The following is a 14,811-nucleotide window of genomic DNA, read 5'->3' on the forward strand; positions in this document are numbered from 1 at the left end:
CCCTTAGATGCCAATGTGCATGGATCATCAAATCCCTAGATTCATGACAAGGGCTTTCTTGACGTCTACTTTCCATTCCCTTTTAAAAGGAGAAAGAGAGAGAACTTGGGAAAAGCAGCAAATGCTGGCAAATGCTGGCAGAGGCTCACCTGTCCGTCGGTGTCCCCGAAAAATGAGCCGAGCGGAAGGGGAGGAACTCATTCTGTAAGCCTTCAGCCTTTAAATACCGACCGCCGGTTAGAAAATGATGAAGCAAGTATGCGCGATAAAAGGCACTGATCCTACGCGCATGCGCAATACAACTAGATAGCCGAAAAATGGTGGCATCTAGATTGTTGACACATCGCGCTCACTCGTGAAAACTAGAAAAAGCTCTCATGCCAAGTTGCAGGAAGCTATACGGAGAGGACCTGCTATTAAGGGAGTCCAGCTATGTGATAGGGTGCGCGTATCAAATACTGCGTGCTCTGGATCTAGCATCCATCGTGGAATAGTGCGCATGACCGGGCGGGAACCACTGTTCCCTGGGCATGCGCACACAGGAACTCTTGAAACAAGCTCCATTTCTTAAAATTATGTGTCGCTTCAGATTGCGACTATGGAGCGGTACCAGCAGGTTGGTTACATTTAACAACTTATTCCATGAATTACATGAAAACATCTTATGGTCCCATTCTTAAAACGTATGATACGTCCTAGCCGTGCTTCTGGAATACTTTAAGTCATGTGTCATGAATTTTCAGAAACCCCGCATCCACTACTAATAGGAAGAAAACAGGAGATGCAGCTGTGGCTACACCCCAAAATTAAAACTGGAATTAAGAGGGGGGGGCCAGAGGGGCTGGGGGGGTCACTAACCAAAGGAACTTGCTTCAACCACATATAGGATCAAATGTTGTTAGTAGGGGTCTGAGCACTTCTAATGAGTCCATATGTGGTGGACCAATACTGGCTGCATATTTACCACAGTTATTACCATGGGATATCTTCTCTGATTAGGAGAAATAGAATATGGTGTTATGTTCATCAGATGTAAAATCAGATGTAAAAAAAGAGAACTTCTCGAATATTAGTATATGGGTGGGTCAAACAAGATCAGCAGAGGGGCAGCATACACAATTAAGTTGGGTGAGCTATACGGGTACAAACAAAGGATGCGTTTATATCCATCACAAAAGACCCGCAACTAAAAAGTTGCTCATAATACTGATAAAACAAACACATGACGTAAACTCTGACATAAAGGTCGGGCTGAAGGGTCTGGTTCTAGTGCATGTTTCTCAACGGTTTTTTGCACACATGCATCCAACTGTCTTGCAGTTATTAGCATAGTTACACACCATCCCTAGACCTGGTCTGCTCTGTTGTGTGTGTTGTACAAATGCACCTGACACTCTATGTGTAGTGGTCACCTTGCTTCAAATAGACCATTGATGGGTGTTTAGGGTGGGTGTGCCAAGATTGACAATGCCCCACAGCCTGATTATGATCTTGGGGGCTACATTGTCGGAGGACCACTGATAAGTGCCACGCACTTTATGGGTATTACCTTTGCAAGCTTCCTCCAGCCTTCTTTTTTAGGGAGAATATGGTTTTTATCATGAAATGTATAATTGGCTTTTATAACTTGGATATATTATAACTTGAAATGCAATGTTGTTTTTACATTGCTTTTTTATCTTGTAAATATTTTAGATGCACACTTTGTACATGTTTATGGTTTTAACTAACTAATAGATTATATTAAGTTCTACACTCACCTACAGCAATCCTCTTACAACTCCCAAGGGTCTCAAAAAAGCAACCTCTCCTCAAGAAAACCGTGATAAAAGAGTGCTACCAAGAAAACAAAAAGGAAAATAGTGATGTACCTCCTCCCTTAAGTCCAAGCATTGTGGTTATATAGGTTAGAGGACTGCTGAGGTAGAATCCTCTCTACAACACGTCCCAAATGAAAACATGGAAAATAAGACAACAAAGAAGAAAGGAAATTGATTAGAAACAGAAACTAAATAATTACAGAATTAGCCTCAAGGAAATAAACAAACAGGGCTTCTGAGGGAAATATAAATGTTTTCGTCCTTACTGAAAAGGGGAGGGTCTAAAATGGTATACTTCCTGTACAATCATCCTTGTACTCAAAGGAATTTAAGGAGGAAGAGGGATTAAGTGCTAATGTAAAGCTAAAGTTCTCACCCTTTCTTCATGTTTTCTCAAAAGTAGGAATGCCAAACTCATAAGAAGTATTTCTATTTCAATCAGTAAGTGAAAGAATCCTAACTCTCTCATGGGTCTGGGGACCTGCAGCATGATGGGTCTGCATGACTACAGGAATTGCTCAAATGTATACTCTTTTACGTAAAATGATTGTCCCATTGGTATGTGCTTTATTTATTTACCTGTGTGCAAACTCATGAGTATTTTATAGCGTTTCTGCTCTTGAGTTTAATTTGTGATATCGTTACCTGCGATTTTTGCAGCACCAAATCTTCACAGAGTCCTGCGCCTATCTAGACTTTCATCTTTGACTCTGTTTAGAACTATCCATACCCGACACAGTCTAGTGTGCTATCCTGATTCTCTAGAAGTTATAAACTCCTCTGCCTGAATGACAAACAAGCATTTGCAATGCAATATGTCTCGCCTTGGGACCTTATATGTATTTAGCTATGCAGCACATTAGCCTGGGTGCTGAACCATCTACTGTTCTTTAAAATGAAGGGAAAGTATGCACCAAACTGCGTGACACGCCAGGTATGGGAACACATGGAGAGAAGTATTGCCTTTCAGCAGGAAATGGTATAGTCCAAAGCTCTGTTTTATAAAAGCAGGGCCTTCGGTGGTCATATCACTGAAAATAAAAGATTTGAAAAAAACATTATTGTCTATGGGTGCTCGTGGAAGACAATTTCTATGGACTGGAAACAAGAGAATGCTAAAGTGATTCTGGTAGTTTACTGACCTCTGCAGGTCGTTTTCTATCAAGAAGGTTAAATAGAGGCAGTTGAACAGAAAAAAAGTCCCTAAGCGGAAGCAGACAAGTCCTAGGGCTGATCTCCAGAGCCCACAATGTACATACACATATAAGTATATACAAAGTATATACAAGAGGTCTCGAATGCTCAACCTAAAAAGGCTAATTTAGTGGAACCTTTAGCCATTCGCAGAATTCATGGGTTACAGTAAGTGGAAAACACTGACCTGATAATAATATGCTATAAAGTGAAGTTTCTCATATATTATATTATATTATATTATATTATATTATATTATATTATATTATATTATATTATATTATATTATATTATATTATGTTAGCGTTGTTACTAATTCTCTGCTATGTGTGTGGTATAATGAGAATTGTGTGCCTTTCTGGTTATTAGTATACCTTTATTTAATCTTATCGCCAAACCGGAATATATGTATATATATTTCCTACACGAACAGCTCCCTGGACTGGTTGCCCTGCACGGAGCGCTGATTGTTGTTGCACTTGGGCTGCAACGCTTCTTTTGCGGTACCCAAAAATGATCTTGTTTTACAGTGGAAACACATTCAGCTGACCTAGTCTCCTCACTTTTATGGGCGCATGGCCCTATTCAAATGAAGCTGCCCTTTGCCGATGCTCATTCTGTATATTGCTGAATGATGCCTACAGACAAAGGCCCTGGTGGCTGTGCTAAATGTGAGCATCTGCACTGGTGCTAAATATATTTGGCATGCGCAATGGCATGCTTATCGCTTGCATGCACAGTACTCACCTGAATGAAGGATGTGCAGGTGCAAACAGATTTCTGGATTCATACGATAATATGCACCCTCATCTTAGCCATTATTAGCTGCAGCAGCAAACCTTTGATTGCTAGTTTGTCTCACCCTCTCTTGCAATTGAGCATGCTATTCATAATCTTTCTATCTTAATGGTCTGTTGTATTTCTGCAATCATACGGGGAACATGCTGAGGGCCTCTTGAAAGTCAGCGATGGGCACTCTGTATATCTCAGATCTGGAAGATGGCATCACCACACGTAGGTCTCTAGTGTCCTTTGTCATCTTGGAGGCCTGCAAATTCTGGGATGGTGTGGAATTGAAGACTGACCTCGTCAAAGAACACAACATCGCAATGCATTAACCGCCTGCAAATCAGCTTCCTCTTACTCGTTGACTTTATGCTTGTCTGTAACCATATATACCACTCCACTGCCTTTTTGCTAGGTTTGTACCATAGAAATGCATATGTACAGGCATACAAGTAAGCATAAGAGATTTGGTGTACCGTTCTGTAAATAATTTGAGACCTGGCACCAAGTGAAACAGTTTTTCCTTCCTTCTCCTTACTCACATGGGAGGAGAGAGAGTTGCCTGTGCTGTAGCGGCACTGGGCTCATTTCCTTGGTCTCAATTTATCTCCTTACACTACACCTAAAAGTCATTTACTTGGTCCTCTGATGGATCTTGAACTGTGCAGAGAGGGATCGGATTTAGGGGATCTTATCCAGTTATCCAAAGAGAACCAGGAAGTTGCTAATTGACCTATAAACTGGTAATTAGATTCATGTATATGACTCTCAAAACTATGCTTTATAAATACTAGATTATTGCAGCTAGACCAAGTCTCCCGAAAAAATTCAGTTGCACTAGAATCATACAAATCAATAATTTAGTTAGAGCTATACGAAATAGAAACATTAGGATCTGTTAACCAGAGACCTCTGTATTGGAATTCTCATCCCACATTAATTCGATATTGGAATGCACTATCAATTCTTGGAGTCAAATCATGGAGAGAAAGAAACAGGATTTAGTTAAGATGAGATTTTATCAGTAAATATTGGGAGAGTAAATATTGCAATATCAAGCATTTAAAGTTAGAAACACAGAATAAATTATTTTATCTCTTGTGGCCCATCAATTACCAGAGCAGTAGGAGGAACGTTCGGGAAAGCACATGAATCATCTCAGTTCAAAGGTTCTCTCCCAGTAAGGGAAAGGTGTCCAGGAAAAGTGCACACAGCGTAAGCGTTTGCCCAAGGAAAGCAAGTAGAGTCCGCAAGATCAGAAGCTGTCTCTCAGTCCGCAAAGAACCAGATGAAGAAATCGATGACCCCCACAACATCAAAATAAGGGAGAAGAGAGCGAACCTTTATCTCTCCATCCTCCAGTGTATATCGATCCTCAAGTTTCGGGGTAACACCTCCTGGGTCACCTCATCTGATCCGACCACTCAGTCCAGTGGTCAGTTCGTGTAGGGTGATTTTCATGTAGCATTAAAGAAGACACATTTATGACAAACAGGTGGTGATCATCACGTAAGCTGTTGAACCATTCAAAAAGTAAAGTTGTGAACAATAGTCCTTTAGCAAAGGCACATGAGTGAATCAAGAAGACAGTTTCTCACACCAGATGTTCCCAAAGTGGCAGATTAGTAGCGAGTAGTCCCAGTATGTGCATGGGAACTCTTTCTATGAAACATAGTTTCATCTCACACTGCAAGTTATGAAGCCTTTCATGAGAACACAATCAAGCAAAGAAAAGCAAATGCAGGCCTAAATTGAATTTTAGTTAATAAAATACATAATATAAATTAATTAAAATACGTATTACATTCTAAAGTTTTTAAGACCTTATCCTTCTCTCAGCTTATAGCACTTCTAAATAGGCGTGGGCGGAGCTGGCGTAGTGCCTCTACGCGTAGCTCCACAAATTCTTAAAAAATTATAAAAGAAGGCACTTACCTGCGTGTAGGCCGCCTCCCCTGCCTGGCCGCTTTCCTTCCTGCTCCTCTTGTCCTTCTTCATTGAAAAAAACACTATGTGAAAAAACACTACGTTGTACATCTTGCACATGCACACTCTCAAGACGTACAACATGGGGTTTTGTTCAATGAAGAAGGAAGCGAGAGGAGCAGGAAGAAGAGCAGCCAGGCAGGGGAGGCAGCAGACACGCAGGTAAGTGCCTTCTTTTATTATTTTTAAAGAATTTGGGAGGGAGCGGCTAACTCCGCTCTGCCACGGAGGCGGAGTTTTGCCTACCTCCGCATTCGCAACTAAGTGTGGAGTAGACAAATCTCCTCAAACTCCGTTGGCGGAGAGGAGTTACCCGCCCAGGGTTACTTATAAAGCATTTTAGTTTCATTGAAATTATCATGTATAAATTTGACACCCTACTACATTTTTAAAGTACAAACGTATAAAATAATTTCAAAATATAGAATATTGTTATCATTTCTAGAACTTTTTATTAATACAAGTGTGAAGATCATTCTCTAAAAGTTTTAGGGAAATTGGGATTATTATAAATGTGCAGCACAATTTCTCTTTTTCTCAGTAGGTGCATACATTAACATGCACAAAGACAGTTGGGAACAAAACTCTTCAATAATCATTAATGGTGTTATCCAACTTACATTTAGTTTTGTTAATTCTTCACATACATCATTATTTTAAAGGAGAATGGTTAATGACGTGAGTCATCACATTCACATTTCTATTCAACATTAAAAGAATACACCCGTGTAATTTAGTAAACATGAACCGATGCTATTCAAACAAGCATTTTTCATCTAGTCTACACTTTTCGCCATGCTTTTACAATGCAGATGTACGACCCTGCCAATTTGCGAGTCGCAAATTGCATTGTTTTGCGACACACAACTTCCGACTCGCCAATTTGAAATGTGCAACAGTGTCTCAGACACTGTTTTCGATTTCTAATGAGGTTGCAAATTGCATGCCTCGTTAATATTCATGAGGCAGGTGCAATTTGGGACCCCATTAGGAATGGCTAGCACTCCCAGGGATGGTGGCCTGCTGGGGTCAGCAGACCACCATGGCTGTGACTGCTTTTTAAATACAGCGTTTTTTTTAAAAATGCAGCCCGTTTTCCTTACAGGAAAACGGGATGCATTTAAAAAAGACCTCCGTTTGCAAGTAGCTTATCACCTATTTGTAGTAGGCGGGAAACTGCAAGTGTTTTGCGGCCTCAAATGCAGTCGCAAAACTATCGACCATTCCATTGTGACTCGCTATTAGGAAGGGATGCCCCTTAGTAGCGAGAGTCACAAAATCCATGTTGCGAGTCACCGCCTTGCAAAACAGCGTTTGAACATGCCAGGACCCTTTTGTTGTGGTCGCAATCAGGACAATTTTCCGTATGCGACCACAAAAAAAGGTTGTACATCTGGCCCTAAGTCTTTTTATGATCTATTTCTCAATATTCTCCAATGTATAGTGAGCACAATTTGTGCATGTTTGTCGTTTTTTTTCTCAAAACGTGTCAAAATCGGTTTTATGTGTCAACTAAAAGATTCCCAAATGTATCTGCTTTATCACCTGCAACCTCAGATTGGTGTTTTTCTTTATGTCTGATCCACACCATGTCAGGCACTTTATAGGGGGATGCAAGCCCAGGGTATCTGAATCACTTTGCAGATGAGAGATGCAAGCAAAAATTGGGCTGTGGCACCCAACAACCAGCCTCTACAAGGACAGATTTGCAACCCTGTCCTTAAAAGTGCTGTGCGTATGCCGCATAAAATGTGCATATACAAGTTCACTTCATGTATAGTGCTTGTCATTTTCATTTTCATTCATACGTGTAAAGAAAGTGCAAGTCAAAAATAGGTTATGTGAGTCGGAGCCACAGATAATATATTAGTGATAGAGGTTACACTAATAATAATTTGTCTCATTGGATTGTAATTTCAACTCTTCTAAGATTAGAAATCTATGTAGTATTTCATGATGGAAATTTGGAATTACGAGCATGTTTAATAAATCATACAGATGGTTAGAAGGTTGGTCATGTCATGGTCAAGCAGTTCTCAGATTTAAGTGTCCATATTTTCTCTCTCAACAGAACAAATTACATTTAAAATTGGTAACATTATTTTTTCCTAATCTCTCAGCTTGCAGGATTGATGTGTGGGTTCCTCATCAAGCTACATTCGAGTTTACACGACCAAGTCTTCCTACAACAGCTTCATACTGTTGGGCTATTGGTGCAATATGAAGGACTTCTCAGTACATACAGTAAGTTTTTTTCTCAAGAATTTTTAATCGTTTGTTTACAGAAAAAAATAATCATTTTCAGATGGCATGTCGGTTTCAACAATATCCCACTTTTCCTGCCACTGCAGATTGCACTATCTATGTGTTGTACATATTGCGGCGAAGTCCTTACAGGTCTAGTTCAGAGTGAAGGGTTATACTGGTGTTCCCTTTTGATCTAATCTCAATTCCTTACACAGTGCTTCGGATTTGTGATAGTTGCGTTCAGCAAAGGCCTATCACAGTGCCATGTAGAAAGCCAGGCTTGCTGCACGAGTCTTGGGAAGAGGACAGTGTGCACTCACGCATTGTATTCAGTAACGTGTTAAGGAAGTCAGTGGTTTTCATAGTAGCATTTTCTTTTAAGTCCTGTATTTTAAAGTGATTCACAAGCTTCTCTGTTGAAAGCATATAGTGCAGTGGTGTAACGAAACTTGATGGGGCCCCCCAGCAAAGGACATGGAGGGTCCTTCCTCCGGACTCACTCGGGATCTCTCAGACCAGGTTACTGTGCTGAGGGGGGGCATGGAAATCAGAGGCCCCCCTTCAATGCAGGGGCCTTTGTTACGCCACTGATATTGTGTAGGGTTCAATTCTGTTGCTCCCATTCTGGTGTGATGCCTTAAACTTTTTTATAGGAAATTGTGGGCTCAGCAAGTGATAAAGAGGATTTCCTGCTTCATATTGTCTATAACGTTATGGGTGATAGTGACCATTGACTGATCGACAGTTAACATAACTATATTTGTCAGAGGCTGTAGATTATCAGCTTTAGCAATGTATGGAAGGCAGTTCTATAATGTCAACAAACACATATGAATTACAGAAGATGAGACGGTGGGGTTTCTTTATAGATTGGTTGTCAGATGGAATCATTGTAGATAAAGGTCCCAACGGGTATCTGACTCACAAGGCACACTTAGTGTCAGTCAGAGCAAATAATACCCAAAATAAATCTGGAACACACGTCTGTACCAAACCCTTGAAACGCTTGGGTCTAAAAAGCTAACGTATTTAATAATTCCAAAAGTAAAGTTTCAAAACAACAAGACTGATCCCATTACTTGGAAATCAAATGATACATCCTAATTGAATAAATCATCAATTATAAAGGACACATCATACCAATGCATTTGCATGTGCAACACATAAATTTCATTTGCAGACTGTACAACCATATGCACGAGTGATGCTTTGAAATTCAAAGCGTGCACATAGAGGTGTCCTGCAGGAAATGGACTCTGCCTGTTAGAGCTGTCAGATATGTATACAGACATAAAGGTGGTAGAATGACGTGTCTGTCTCATACACATTAGAGATGGGCCCACGCAAGAAGGACTTTAACCAAAGGCAAGCAGCACAAGAACAGCGTCATCCTGGCATTTTAGAGACCAGTTTTGTGTCCGTGCCCATCTGCTTTTTCCTACTAGTTAAAAAAATCAGTGGCTTTGGATGCCTACATCCTCGTAACACTAAAGATCATTTCACAACATGGCAAATGTATATGGTCTATATGTAACACCGGTGTGGTAACTTGTGTAATTCTCATATTGTAATTTAAGCTTCAATTTGGCTTTATCTGTCGGCTTATGTTATCTGTTAGCTTTATTAGATATTTTCAGTTTTACATTTTTTCAGTGTGTGTTCTGTCCTCGGGTCAGTATAGTCTGGTGTACGTTTGTAAGTTGCATTCTCTATAGAGTGTCAGTGTTTGGTTATATTCTGAGCATGTTTCAAAAAGATTCCCTTCAGTTGGTGATAACTTCAAAATTGTGGTGGTCACTTCCTTGTGCTGCTGGAGACCTATCTTTGATATAATAAATTGTTTTATATCTGGTTTACTAAATTAGTCTACTTCCGGTAGCAAGAATAGATCAAATAAAGTATGGTCTCTTGCACTAACTCAAAACTCCGCTATCTCCACCCAGAGGGTCTGTGTCTTGAACTGAGGCTGAAATCACAAAATCGTTAACGTTTGATTGGCAGTGAAGCAGTGTAATGACAGAGAGGAGTAGATTTACAAACCATGAAGCAGATTAGTAAAATTACATCTCAAATCAGTTCTGTCAAGTAAAATCTCTCTTGGATACAACATGCATGAATATAATCCAAGTAGTACAACTTATAATAAAGGCATTTAATATACTAAAGCATTATGTGGAAAGCAAGGCAAAGACATGCTTCCTAAATGAAACACCATAATCCTAAAATTAGATTGTGGGTTGGTCAGGGACTTTCTAAAGTTGTCGGTATCAGCAAATGTAGACTCCAAAGAGGAACCAGATAAAGATTCCAATTACAATCAGAAAAAAGGCACTTGCTCTCGAGAATACCTCAGCGAGCAGGAAACAAGGAGCATTGGTCCCAGGAGATGAGAAGAGATGCCTGTCTGTGAAAGTGGACCGGGGCAAGTGGTCTAACTAACAAACTTTGCACAGTTAAACACAAAATTACATCCAAAAGTTACAATCTTCAGTTTCCCACCAAGTGATAACCAATCCAAGTCCAATGTTCTCTACATGCCTGGTGTTGGCCTCTTTCTCACAGAATAGTACAAAGCCGACCCTTTCTCCCACAGCTATCTTCATGATATCACACAAAGCAATATTGACTCCTCAGCTCTCTCATCCACTTCAGGTGGCGAGATTTCAGTCCAAACCAACTAATCACTATATTACGACCTTCAAACTGTAAGCTAACAAAGAATTGCATTTTAGTGAGCACACAGGGGCTTTGTTATCTGAAACAGAACATATTATGCATAGCAGAGAGAAATACAATGATTAGCTTAAAATGGAGTGAAGTACCTAGGTTCACTCATGCCAACTTTAAAAGCAAATTGGCTAACTAAAGTTTAATCAAATATATTTATGCGATTCATTCTGCTACATCAAAATGTGAATGACAAGAAACTAGTAAATTATATAATTCAAGTACATAATTAATAATTCATGTGTAAATCATGCAAGCCAAAATTAATGCAGGTTGCAGATTGACAGATTGTTCAAGCACAAATAATCAAAACCAGTATTGCTTCATGAATGTCCACCCTCTGATAGATCTGAGAGCTATGACAGAAAACACCCTCCTTTCCCTTAATACACTTTCAGAACCTGTTCATTGTTTGCTGCTGCTTACATCTAGATACATCTAGCTCCTTCAGCTCATCTTAAAGATAACATTGCATTTCTTCCATCCCCACATTTTCTCTCTTCCTTTTCTTGATCTTGTTTTGTATTTTTTTGCTGGATTCTCTTTTGTCATCAGCTTGAATCTCTCCACCATCAAGAACAAACAAACGATGAACACTGCAGAAATCAATATAGGTCTCAAAATAGTTCCTAGTAGCTGTTTACCATGTTCATTAAACCATTTGCCTACTGCAGAAAATCCCTACCCAAGTACTTTCCAAGTACCTGTCTCTTCTAATTCATTCAAATCATTAGACACTGCTGTGAGATTCCTCACAAACCTGGTGATATCCTGACTCTTGTCAGGCACATAAGTGCAGCACTGTTGAATGCGAAGCATCTTGGAAATGCTGCCATTTTTTTGTGAGGAATATATCTAAGGTAGGCCATTTCTAGGGAGCCACTGCCCTAATAGCAACTAGTTCCCTGATGATACTAATAACGCATCTGATATACTGGTTGCAAGTTTATTCACTAAGCTAGACTGCTTTCTGATCTTCAAATCATTCACAACTACACCAACAGAGGGAATCTTAACTCCAAAGATATCTCTCACTACTTACAAAGCACTACACTTAACCCTCCCAGGAAGCATAACTCTTTGGCTTCCCATTTTCTCCACATGTTACACTTTAGGGAACAGTAAACCTAAATAACAGCTCCCCCACCAATGTTTAGGAAGCTTAAAGGAAACATGTTTTAAAAAATGTAATAAACATCAAAAATAACAGAGTCCTCCCCGATGAAGACAAACTCAGAAAAATCAAACCTTGTAATCTATGAGGACATTCACCCCATCTCATCATTATTTGCATTTAAAAATTTATTTTTGCCTTGTAAAGCCCAACTTTACTTGTTTCTCCCAATGAAAAAGAAATCTTGGTTGTACCCTCATTTCTCTAAGAGGGTACTTTCTTTCTCCAAATCTGCTGTGATTCCTTCCCTCCTTTTTTTGCCGTTGTGTCAGTCTCTTCCCTTTTGTCTTCCTAATCATCAATGAAATCCTTCTCCCTCTAACTCATCTTGTAAGTGAAATTCTGCCTATGAGCTCCAGAAGTGTCAAGTTTAGTTAAAGGGTTGAAAAAATGGTAAACAGTATCCACAGTCTAGGTGTTAGCGTGATGGTTTAAATGCTTATGCATGGGCACCGCTGAAAATACTACATCGTAGTTTAAGAAATAATATGCAAACCGGCCTTGATGATATAACAGGCTCAAAATTAAATTACAGGTAATACCATAGGTTAGTGGGATATGATGGTATGTCATCCCTTCTACCACAGATTAAGGCAGGTGAGTACATACATAGCAGACTTTTGCATGCATTACTTGAGTATACTCAATCAAAAGGTTGAATAAGACTTTAGTTAGGAAGTTTCCCTTAGAAATATCTTTGTTTAAGACTGTTCTCTCTGTACTAGGTTGCTTTGCTACATAAACAAACACAGGTTTAGCAATAGAGGTAATTTGTACTGGAGCAGAACTAGAAATTATCAGTAAGCATGTTATTAATATAATAGAAATCATTGATGTAGTGACCACTACTGCTCTACGTTTATTTTGAGAAAGGGTTGTCATGGTTTCTTGTGAACCAGAAAAAGAAAAATGTGAATCAAAGCAAATATAACCAAGCAATTGTTGATAACTTCTTAGTGCAAATTTCAGTAAAACTGCTGACTTTTTCACAGTGAAGTCAAGTTCAGTTGCTTTAAAGTCAGACTCTAGCCCTACGTCAATCTTATTCAAAATGATATCCCTACTCCTCTACTGAGGCCTCTGTCCTAAAGGTTGTTACAAATTTCCGTTTGGAAGTTCAGACTTTTAGGAATATCATTTGATTTTGGTATGAGTAAAATCAGGAGTCACTCAAAAATCAAATGTGACAGCTTTAATCATGGAGGTTCTTCAAAATCAATCAAGAGATCATCAAACACAAGCATTTTCAAATCAACCTTACTCTCTGCAAAACATGCCCATTCAAGTGTACTTTCGACTATGCACCTGCTTTCTGTTCGATGTCCTGACCACTGGCTGTTTATAGTCACTCTCACTTTGCTCACTAATCCCTATCTCCTCATTAGTGTCTTCTCTGATGTGTTATCTGGATGCAGGAACTCCCTGTCTTTCTCTCCTCTCTTTGGCCACCTTTTGTTTCTTGGTCCCCTTCTAGTCACACCACTCATTCTTTCTTCCCAGCAAATTTAGTGCTCACAGCTCCTTCGGTTCGGATCTCTGTGGCAACGTGTGACTTATTTATTATAGTCCCTGCACCTGTGTGCGCCTGACTTTGAGGCCCTTGAGAACACTCTTCATCTTCTCTCTCTGAGCTCCCGGGCTTCATTAAGTTTGGCCTTTATGCATTATTAGCGGCTCTCACCATGTGTTCTCCAGCTTGCCTTACTCTCTGTGTGTGAGACACATGCTACCTCCACATTTAACAACAGTATTAGTGACCAGAAATACCTGACAAAGGCCATGCCATCCGGGATCCAAACATCATTTCCTCACTTGCTTCATCTCCAAAACTCAATCACTGTGATTGAAGTCATGTTACTGTTCCTACCTCGGTGCTGGAGTCACAAATTCAACCTGACGAAAGACAAAACTCACCACATCAGCTAGGCCTTTGAAGTAGTCAAGAACTTTGTAATCTGTATAATTTACATGTGCAGTCACAGGTCATCATGGAGTCGCATGGTTCTACCCATGAGGATTTCGTGGGGGTACAGTCCTGTCCTCTGATCCGGAATGCTTCTCAGCCTCATCAACACCAAAGAAAGAGTGTTGGGCCATTACAGAGATGTAGATGCATACACTTTAGCAAGACAAGACTTCAGTGTCCCGTTAACCTGTTCCAAGATTCCTGAAGCCTCAGGGCAGTAATTAAAATGAAATCGCTGGTCCACCTGACAAGAGTTTTAGTACCTTGTTTTTAAAATGGCTGCCATGATGTACGCTGACTACACCCAGATTTACATCAAGATTTCCTCTATCGAGGAGATTCCCTCCATGAATGAAGCCTTGAAACTGATTGTCCAATGGCTCTCATCCAACCAACTCAACGCAAAGAAGACAGAATTTATTCTAATATCCCCACCCAAAACAAACCCTGAGCTTCAGATATGGATCAAGGCCATCACAGCCTTAAACTGCCCTCCAACCATTGTGGACTCTCGGAATAACCCTGGACGGCAACTTGATCATGCGGGACCACATCAACCTGATGGCTAAATCAGCCAGTTTCCACCTGAGCTTCCTAAGGAAACTGAAATCCTTCCTTCACACTCCCGACCTGAAAATGGCTGTCCAGGCATTAGTCATCTCAAGACTGGAATATGGCTGCTCTACCCTCTTGGGTTTACCCAAGATCTCGCTGGCACCTTTAAAAGCCTGCCTCAACGCGGCCGCCAGGCTTCTAACAGGCTCAAGGAAGTTCGACCATATCTCACCACATTTGAACGCGCTGAACTAGTTTCTTCTACAGGCCAGAATCAAACTCAAAATGGCATGTATTACGCACAAGGCATTATACACAAACTCCCCTGCATATCTTGCCCAGAAACTCATGCTATC

General features: G+C 40.1%; 1 protein-coding gene across 2 annotated transcripts in view; it reads left to right on the forward strand.

The window, feature by feature from the left end:
* INPP4B (inositol polyphosphate-4-phosphatase type II B) overlaps window positions 1–14,811 on the forward strand; it is a 1,970,577-nt gene that overhangs the window by 1,583,131 nt on the left and 372,635 nt on the right. For both annotated transcript variants that reach the window (XM_078676858.1, XM_078676856.1), the window contains one exon: window positions 7,907–8,030. In XM_078676858.1, the coding sequence (XP_078532984.1) occupies window positions 7,907–8,030 (124 nt within the window). The remainder of the gene's footprint in view (window positions 1–7,906; window positions 8,031–14,811) is intronic.

This window comes from Lissotriton helveticus, chromosome 2_1 (assembly GCF_964261635.1).
Source record: "Lissotriton helveticus chromosome 2_1, aLisHel1.1, whole genome shotgun sequence".
Taxonomy (NCBI): Eukaryota; Metazoa; Chordata; class Amphibia; order Caudata; family Salamandridae; genus Lissotriton; species Lissotriton helveticus.